General features: G+C 36.7%; 1 protein-coding gene across 2 annotated transcripts; it reads left to right on the top strand.

Moving 5' to 3' along the window:
- The first annotated feature begins 1,495 nt into the window (after nt 1-1,495).
- On the top strand, nt 1,496-9,613 carry LOC114472171 (homocysteine-responsive endoplasmic reticulum-resident ubiquitin-like domain member 2 protein). Of its 2 annotated transcripts, none has more exons than XM_028461315.1 (9): nt 1,496-1,638; nt 2,445-2,743; nt 4,583-4,660; nt 5,054-5,155; nt 5,305-5,432; nt 6,395-6,508; nt 6,813-7,061; nt 7,394-7,505; nt 8,624-9,613. In XM_028461315.1, the coding sequence occupies exons 2-9, from the start codon at nt 2,597-2,599 to the stop codon at nt 8,792-8,794; spliced, it is 1,101 nt and encodes a 366-aa protein (XP_028317116.1). In that variant the 5' UTR covers nt 1,496-1,638; nt 2,445-2,596; the 3' UTR covers nt 8,795-9,613. The 2 variants fall into 2 exon arrangements, with proteins under 2 accessions (XP_028317116.1, XP_028317117.1); XM_028461316.1 differs by having other exon boundaries at nt 5,308-5,432; nt 8,624-9,611.
- Nucleotides 9,614-9,964: the final 351 nt, after the last annotated feature.

The following is a 9,964-nucleotide window of genomic DNA, read 5'->3' as shown; positions in this document are numbered from 1 at the left end:
TAAAGTCCCAAGACCAGGAGAAGGATTTGTTGAGCATTTTTCTTACAGTCCAGTGGATAAAGCCTGCATTAAGGCGTTACAGTGTGTCGTGACCATGTTTATCCAGCAGGTGGCGGTAAACAACTGTAGCCTCTGACGTCTGCGTCTTCTTCCAAACAAACCCCGAGAAGGAGACAAACACAGTTGCCAGATTCATGAATTTTCCGCTTTTTTGTGTGGTTTCTTCGTTCATTTCACACGCGCAACCTTATTTTGGCCCGTTTGGGATCGTTTTTCAAACAGACACAGAAATGTTGAATCCAAAGACCGGAGTTTTCTGTCAAATCAGGCAAAAAAACCTTTAAGTATAAATATCATTTACACATTAAACGTTTCAAAAACAGAGGTTTTCTACTCAAGGGTAAAGACCCATAAGTGGATCATTCATTTTCAAGAAATACAAAATAATAATAATAATAATAATAATAATAATAATAATAATAATATAATACACAGGGCGTTTTTTTTTTTTTTTTACTAGTAATTTAATAAAATTAAACAACGAATATAAATATTATAAATAGGTGATATATAACACAGATTGGATTACGCACAGACAACTTCGTTTACAAATCATAATTCTGCACATACAGATCAATGTACAGACACACGGATTGTATTACGCACACACACAAATAGTTTTGTTACTAATAGCTCTATAAAATACCTCTTTCTGTCGTAATGTCCATACACCGCTGCCTCCACCATAACCGGTCCAAGATGGCGGCGCTGTTGACGTGTCCCTCCACAGTCTTCTTCTTCTTGTCACGGTCTGAGTTCACGTCGTACTGAGTTCCTCTTAAAAGTTACGTTAGACTATTTTTTTTTTACTACAATGTATATTCTAATCATGTTTTTTTGAAAATAAATTATTTAATTTCGTGTGGAGTTTTATTACAATCGTGTTCCTGAGCTCCTGCTTGTCGGTGTCTGGTGATGGCGTGCCCTTCACCATGAAGAAGATTAACTTGTCTATAATTTCTTTGTGGCGTTGGAACCTCTCCAGCCTCGTATATTGAGCAGTTGTACATTTTTGTACAAGAAAAGGAGCCATTCAGCACTCGTCAAATAACATTAGCTTTGAAATTAAATATTTTTATCTCAGCACGGCGGAAGTAGAAAAAAGCTAAGCGGAAGTAGCATAAATTCATTTTCCGGTAGTGCGCATGCTCATAACCGATCTCCGACCGATGTGAACTCAGGCTGTGACACCTGTCCTCAATGTACTCTTTACGTGTTTGTGACAAATCTTAAAAAGAATAAATGTGGCACCATTTAAATAAAATAGTGCACTGTGGTTTAATAAATCACTTGGTGGAGTTCAGTGCTCTCTGAGTGCTTTTCTAGTTTGTTATTATTATTATTATTATTATTATTATTATTATTATTATTATTATTATTATTATATTGTTGTTGTTGTTGTTTTTAATGCTTTAAAAAAATAAACAAAAAGTTCCCTCTTTTTTAAAAAGTAAATACAATGCTCGTCTTTTTGTGAGGACTTGAGTCTCTGTTGGAAATGTATCTGGCAACATTTCACCCTAGGCAGGCTAACAGTGGCATCGTTAGCTGTTCGAGCGGTCTGTGCGGATCAACAAGGTAGGTTAAACTGAGCCTTTTATTTCACTTTAACTTAAACTCTAATTTACAATCTCACTGTTTTACTTTGACCAGCTGTATATGAGAAGTGACAACTTTTTTCACTTTAAGATTTTTATTTTCTGAGCACCAAAAGAGACGAAGCTAACGTTAGCATCAGCTGTGTTTAGCATCTCCATTAGATTTAGCACTGAGCACTTAGATTTATCTGCTAACGGCCAGAAATAAAACACTTCCTCTGTTACTTGATGCGTTTATACGTAGCTGCAAACAGAGAAATGTTGATTAAAATTGTCCTGATGTATTTAGATGTTCACATACGTTTTTAGTTGTGTTTATCAGCATCATTTTGAGATTTGAATTTAGTATTTCTCATATTGAATTTAGTATTTTGTTTTTCTCATATGATTAATTTATTTATACGTTTAAGTAAATCGTAAGAGGATTTTGTTAAATAAAATGTAAATATTTAAGTACTAGGCACTTTTATTCTGTGTTTAGGAGTCATTAGAGAAAAAAATTAAAAAATAAAATAAAATCATATTAAAATGTTCAGTAAAATCAGTAACTTATTTTAAAATACAGTGAGGGTGTGGTTTGAGGTTTTATGGGAGTATTTCTGACTACCATAGTTAGTAGATAATGTTTGAATTGTTTTTTGTTTTTGTTTTGTTTTTTCATAACTTTTGGTATACTCAATTTGTATCTTTTTATTTTTGGTTAAATTAGTTTTTTAGAGGTAAATTGACACCTAAAATGTTTGCAGGTTACACTAACTAACTAACCCTATGCTTCTCCACCCTTAGACTGCACCTTTGTGTCATCTGAGAAACACTGCACTAAACAGGAAAACAATAGCCTTGATGTACCAGTAGACATTGATAAGGACTGAGACCAGATCAAAAATCCAGGTGATTTCCTAACATCCCCAATGAAAGACTAACCGTGTTGAGCCGTCATGGATCAAGCTGTGGTGGACGGTCCGGTTACGCTGGTCATCAGGGCCCCCAACCAGAAGTACGATGATCAGACCATCAACTGCTGCCAGGACTGGACGGTGGAGAAGCTCAAAGCTCACCTAGCTGACGTGTACCCGTGTAAACCGGTGAGTGTGTCATGGAGCGGGTTCCTTTGTTTTTTTTTGTTCTGAACACAGCTTCAGTAATAGCACTAAAAAAAATACACAAAGAAGTTCATTGTACTGTTTTATTTACTGTACATTCTAAACTGCGGTAATTTATTTATTTAAAAGAGACAGTGCAAAAATAATGAACATGAACATTACAATGACAATACAAATGAAAAATACAAAAAAACATTTTACAGCATAATAGAAGAATTGGACAACTGACACACACCAATGACAATAACAAGTTATACTGAAAGGACACATGAAATCTTAACTTAAAATGCATATTACAGCTGTATCCCAAAGGCCCATAGTTATCCTTCACCTTTCTTCATTCCATTAATACAGTGGCTTTAAAACTTTTAATAATGTCATGAAACATTCATTTCTAAACTCTATTATTTACTTCCTTGTAGGGCTATTCCGATACATTTTGTTTCCCCACATATCAGGAAAACAGATACCGATACTGGATCCTTTTATATTGGATAATACCAATATTGATCTGATATATCAGCAGCACAACTCATACATACTTTTATTACTTATTTTTTACTTTTATTAGGGATGTCCAGATACAACTTTTTACTTCCGATATGATACCGATATTGCAGCCTTGAGTATTGGCCGATACGATATCAGCACAACTCATACATACTTTTGTCTTTTATGACTTATTTTGTAGTATGGAATGCTGGAAAAGGCTTGATCAAGTGATGTCACTCAGACAGAAAACAATAGTCAACAATTCAAGTTCACTTCAGTTATTTTTTACTGTCAGTATATGGTGGGAACAACTGAGGGCGGGGTTAAAAACAACAAAAACTTATCGGAGCACTTGTATCGTAGATTTTAGATGCAGTCCGATAAAATCCCATATTAGTTTTCTGGCTGATATCCGACCAATATCGATATCGGGACACCTCTAACTTTTATTACTTATTTTGATCAAACCGATGCAATATCAGCACGAATCATACATACTTTTTTGACTTATTTTGTAGTGTGGAATGTTAGAAAAGACTTGATCAAGTGATGTTAATCAAACAAAGAACAATAGTCAGCAACAGTAGGTATGAGAGAAACTGACCCGTTTATTATTAACCAATGGGTGACATACATTTTAACCATAAGAGTATTCTACAATTGAACAAAATAAACCAAAAATAAATAAATTGGGGAAGATCCTGTAAAATAGCTTCAATAAATCAAATAAAAATATATCAGAGATTTTAGATACAGGCTGATATAATCTGAGTTTTTGTTGTTGCTGATATCGGATCAGGACAGCCTTAATTCCATGCTTTGTTTTTCTTATTAAGTGTAATTATTTATCTGTGTATGGAAACGTGTAAAGTCCGAGGTGTGATTCCCAGAGTCAGGCGTTGCACTCTTTCCTCTGGTTCTGACGTAACCCCACAGGGACAATCTGCTGACATAATCCTGCGCACAGCTCACTTTCTGTCACTGTGATGTGTTCCACTTTACATTTGGTAAAAGGGAAAAGATTTTGTTATCCTGCTGCTGTCCTGGTATATTGGGCCACATTTGTGAATGGCCGTGCTGTTAACAGAGCACCACCTAGTAGTTCGCTGTACTCTGACCTCTCAGTACTTTAACCTAAACCCTTTCCTTAAGACCTTCTTATCCCTTTGAGGTTACTATAGGATCACGTCCTGGTTGCTCTCCCTGATTGTTGATCCTCTGTTAGTTTATTAGTGTTGCTTGTCTTATGTATGGTTACACTGGGAGTAATTTCCTCTAACTGCTCTAAATTCTTGCCATTGTTGACCCAATTCTCTCTTTGATTTTAAGAGTTCCAAAGACCAGAGGCTGGTTTATTCTGGAAAGCTGCTTTTGGATCACTTTACCTTAAAGGATGTGCTCAGAAAAGTAAGATAAATATACTTGCATACATACATACAAATACAGCCTAAGAGATCAATTTATATTTATTTTACCAAAAGCAAGATTAGTAGTTAAACAAAGATTTCTGTCTGTTCTACGGGGTTAATTCGTAGAATTTTGTTGATAAAGAGATAAAAATGACGTGACACATTTAATTTAAAAAAGAAAATGTCACAATATTTTAGAAAGTTATGTGAAGCAGTAGAATTATGTTTGTGTTTTTTGTTAAATGTTGTATATGAAAAAAGACACGTGTGTATATATATATATTTATAAATGTTGATCTTAGGATGTGCTGTTTTTATTTTTATTAATGATTTTTGTCATGGTCTATTGTAACATACTGCACTTCCTAATGAGCTCTGTGTTTTTCAACAGCACGATGAGTATCATATGCTCCATCTGGTTTGTGCCTCTCGAACCCCTCCCAGCTCCCCAAAGCCCCCCCGAAGCTGCAGCAACAAGCCTCAGGAGAGCGCGGTGGGTCACATTACCGTTGATGAAATGAATTCATTAATTTCATCATCCCATCGTAGTTTCACACTCTCCTCTCCATGGAATTACACACAACAAACCTTGCTGTCTTTCCTCCTGTGCTAAAGTTTGAATTGTGTGTTATGTGATGTCAGCAGGCCTTACAGAACTCCAGCACTTCTGGTCAGAGTGAACATTTCTCCTCAGCCGAGAGCAGCGACACACACACACAGCAAACTGGAGCCTTTCCTTACCACCAGATGTATCCTCACCTCATGCACAGGTAAGATAATGGAATGCTTTGATCGGTAGTGTAGTGCAAATATAAAAAGTCTTTAACAAGGACACACACATACATGTATTTTGTTTACGACATATATATATATATATATATATATATATAAAACTAAACTAACACTGTGGTTTGTATTTTGGCTTGTCTTTTGCAGAATATTATATATATATATATATATATATATATAATATTCTGCAAAAGACAAGCCAAAATACAAACCACAGTGTTAGTTTAGTTTTTAGATGTGATATTTTCTACCTCTGAAACACAATTCATGATGACATTTCAGAGATTTCCGGAGATCCACCATTGTGCTGCTGACTAAACTTCCTGTTAACTTCAAAATAAGAGCCCTATTCACAAAAGTGTTACAAAAACAAGTGGAAGACAAGACGAGATGCTTTTGTTTTGAAAAGGGAATGTTTGACTTTTAGCTTGAAGCGGGTCCCAGGACAATTTTACGTTCCGCTTGCAATGCATCACGGGGCGGTTGAGTATGACTAGTGTGCCAACTGTGCATACTTAAAAACTGTCCCAATATAGTATACAACCAGGTATTTGTCACATACTCAATCTTCCCATACTATCTAATGTGAACGCACTACATATTAATTTTGACGTCAGACGGCAGCTCTCGACATAGTTACAACATGCACAAACGCGTGAAATATAGTCAGAATAATCACTATGCTGAACAATAGGGAGATTTCTGCACCACATGAGTTGCATGAACTTCTTTGGAGTTTAAAAAATCAGGAGTGATAAGGAACACATGGAAGATCAATACATTATCAAAAGAACATGCAAACTTTGCACAGACGGACCATGTTTGTTTGCATCGACTCCTGTCATGGTCACTGTAGAAAAGCATAGTTGCACAACAGACTGCACAGACTTGCACTTTGAATGGCGTAATGTTTTAATGAACTTTTGTCATCTTATTTTTTCAGCTGGAATCCACATTCCCGAGAGCCGGCGCCTCACACAAACGCACACGCTCACTTCAGCCCCATGTCGTTCATGTGGTGGCAGCAGCTGTACGCCTGGAACTACTACACCTATTAGTGAGTCCCTCTGCATTGTTGTATTGTCCGAATCAGAATCAGAAAGGATTTTATTCACCAAGTACAGATTAAAAACAGCACAAGGAATTTAACTTAGCAGTTGGAGCGATGAATACACACACCAACACACCGAGGCAGCCATTTGCGGCGCCATCATGTCTAGATGAAAAGTGGGAAAACAGGAGGAAAGGAGGGGACTGGGGGAAAAAAGGCAGGACCTAAACTGAGTTCCCTTTGGGGAGCTCAGTGTAGAACTGTGGTTGTGTTAGCATGTGTGTGTAGCATGATGTGTGTGTCTCCTCAGTCAGTCACTGGCCGCGTCCTCCCAGCACCTTCGGCCCCGCCAGCCGCAACATGGGGGTCGCCATGGCAACCCCGAAGTCCAGATGATCGCGCAGAGAGGGGAGGTCCTGAACGAGGACGAGCTTCACCGGGACTGGCTGGACTGGGTCTACACGTTTTCACGCACCGCCATCCTGGGCAGCATCGTGTATTACTACTCCTCCTTCAGCCGCTTCGTCATGGTGATGCTGGCCATGCTGGTGCTATACATGTGAGTCTGACTTTGTTTATGTGCAGAAAAAATAAGGCTATTTATTATTCTAACAACATTTTACAGTCGCGCTACATTATATTACTATAGTTTGAGAGATAGATTTGTTATATTTAAATAAAATTTCAACTTTGAAATTTTTCTTTAAATTTTTTTTTCTTTTAAATTCTTTGCTTTTTTTTTTTGCCCTTTTAACAATACATCTGAGTGATTTGTGAATCTGATGTATTATTTAAAGCAGATGTGGGCAACTTTTATCACAGCGGGGGCCACAAAAATGTGTCTGTCGGGCCAATCGTGTCAGCATTTAGAATAATAAATTCTGCGTGCAGGCACCAGGCCGGATGGTTTCCTGTCAATCTGGAGATTGAGGTCCATTTTAATGAAAGAGCCAATCAGGACGAAGTGGAGAGAGAGATTGAAAACCAAGACATTCAAGAAATGGTAATTGCTGCTCTCTTCAGTTGGACGGTGACTAATGGTTTGTAAAACAGGCTGGAAAGCAACACGGCTTTACACAGATCTTTAACTTGAGAAATGTGAAGTGAGTTCATCACCAGAGTCTATTTCAGCAACAGTGAGTCAGCTAAAATGACTTCTATTCTACTTTATTAAGTAGTTATTATATTATAGTTATAATCAGTAGTTGTCAAGAACCTGAGCACAAACCTCCGCCAAGCACCAAAACTTTTATTTTTCAGCTATCGGTCAATTACAAATCAAAATATGAATTTTGGAAATTTAACCAAAGATGAGAGATGGAATTTTTTGAGTTTTCAAACTGATGCAGAATCAATATATTGATCCAAATCCCCTCCAAAATGTAATAGAATCATCCATGGGGTAAAGTCTATTTTTGGTTAAAATCTTGTTGAAATCCTGCTAACAGTCAACAAACAGACAGACAAACATTCTTTGTCAGTGACAATTCAGAAACTGGACGTGGATGCTCTAACCCACACGTATCAAACTCAAGTCCCGGGGCCCAAATTCGGCCAGCAGAAGAAAATAAAAATGACAGAGAAAAGCATGAATTATTGTGTAAATTACCAAATAATCCAGTTGTAGATATTTCAAAATTCACCAGTTTAATGATTACATTTTTCATTTGTTTATTTTATGTAGTCATGTAGTCATTATGCAGTCATTTTAATTACAAATTGTGGAAATAACTCAATTTTTTCTACAAATCTTACAATTTCTCAAACAATTCCACAAAATTCCTCTAAATTACACAAAAATATTGAAAACTAGGGCACATTTAATGTATGTTAATGTTGTTCTCCACCTAAAAGGAGTTTGAGACCCCTGGTCTAACCAAAGCAAACCATACAGTTATGAAGGAATTATTTTCAGTTTAAATCTCCGGTTAGTCAGCTGGGACGACCCTGTGTTGAAAAGAATAGCAACAGAAATGAATGATGTATCTAAATATTCGCGTACACAAAGTAGCAAAAGTGAATGTACGAACAGTGTATGATTAAAACGTGGGTTGCTTGTGTTTTTCAAAAGTTCCTGTGATGATGTGACTAAAAACTCACTTCTTTATTTTCACGGTGCAGGAAGGAATCCTGGATGATGGTTCCGATGACGACGATGGTGATAGTGGAGAGGATGAAGCCGAAGATCCCGACCAAGGTCCAAACGCAGGCTTCCTGTCGTCCACGTGGTCCTTCCTCATCACCTTCTTCATGTCGCTCATACCTGAGGGTCCACAGAACGCTGTGAACTAACGCAGGAAAACGTCATCGTAACAAAGCTCTGAAACAGAACAAAGATGATGAGGAGGAGGAGGAGGAAGGTCCCGCCTGCTTTTGTTGCTCTGCAGTGTTAGGGATTCCCAATAGTCCTCACTATAAACCACAAGCAGGTGAAAGGAAAGGATGAAGGATCACTAGTGATGGCTGGTGGGACAGCAGCTTAGCTTAGCATCTAAGACATCTGCTGCTGTGCTTTAGTGAAAAGAACTAAGCTGAGGAAGCTGCAACATTCGTAGTCGAGAGGGGCTGTGGTGAGAAGTGTTGAATCATGAGAGTTCCTGTTTGTGTTGTATCAAAGTGTTACAAAGTGATGCTGAAAACTACTGAGGTCTCCCTGTTTGTTCGTAGAGTCAACGCATTCATAGAAAATGTCGTCAGAACTAAGGCAATGAGACTGAGGAACTTGAATAATAGTGTTCCAGTGGTTTGTTAGGACTGAAATTTAAAGGTGATGTTTGGAGCTGAACAACAACAACAAATGGAGAAAAAATCCTGTTGAGATAATGAAACTGATGACTGCTGTTACATGTTGTAGAAAAGCATAAGAATTATCCATCTTTATTAAAGCTACGTTCATCATTCTGTCACAAAGAATCCACACTGTTTATTGAAAGTGGCTCTTAGCATTTGGGATCAAATATTATAGATATTATGTTTTTTTTTTGTGTGCAGTTCTGACAATTATCACTACTGAGGTATTGGTAGATCTTGCCTTTTTTAATTTTTTTAAATGGGTAAGATAAAAGCATTGCTTAATACCACATTTAAACACATTTTTTTAATGATCTGTATGGAGGTAGATTTGTGTCTTTATTATTCAATCAACAAAAAACTTCAAACAAAAGAAAAATCACTTTAATAAAAAAGAACATTTTCAATCAATTTGAGACTCCGATGCATTTGAACACTTTTTTTTTTCTTTGAAAGTCATCTTTTTTGTATTTGTTTTAATAAAAAAGTGTTAAAATGCAATTTTTGGCTGTCAAATTTGATTTGCATTCACTTTTTTTCTTTGATTTAATTTTGGTTTTTTAATTCAAAAGACACAATTGTACCACCCATAATTTGGGCAAAATGGATTCAGTAAATAAAAACTTTTCAAAGAAAAAAAGTGTTCAAATGCAATTAATTCAGTCTCAAATA

This window comes from Gouania willdenowi, chromosome 11, assembly GCF_900634775.1.
Source record: "Gouania willdenowi chromosome 11, fGouWil2.1, whole genome shotgun sequence".
Taxonomy (NCBI): Eukaryota; Metazoa; Chordata; class Actinopteri; order Blenniiformes; family Gobiesocidae; genus Gouania; species Gouania willdenowi.
Note: the sequence above shows the minus strand (reverse complement) of the source record. Positions and strands in the feature narration are given on the sequence as shown.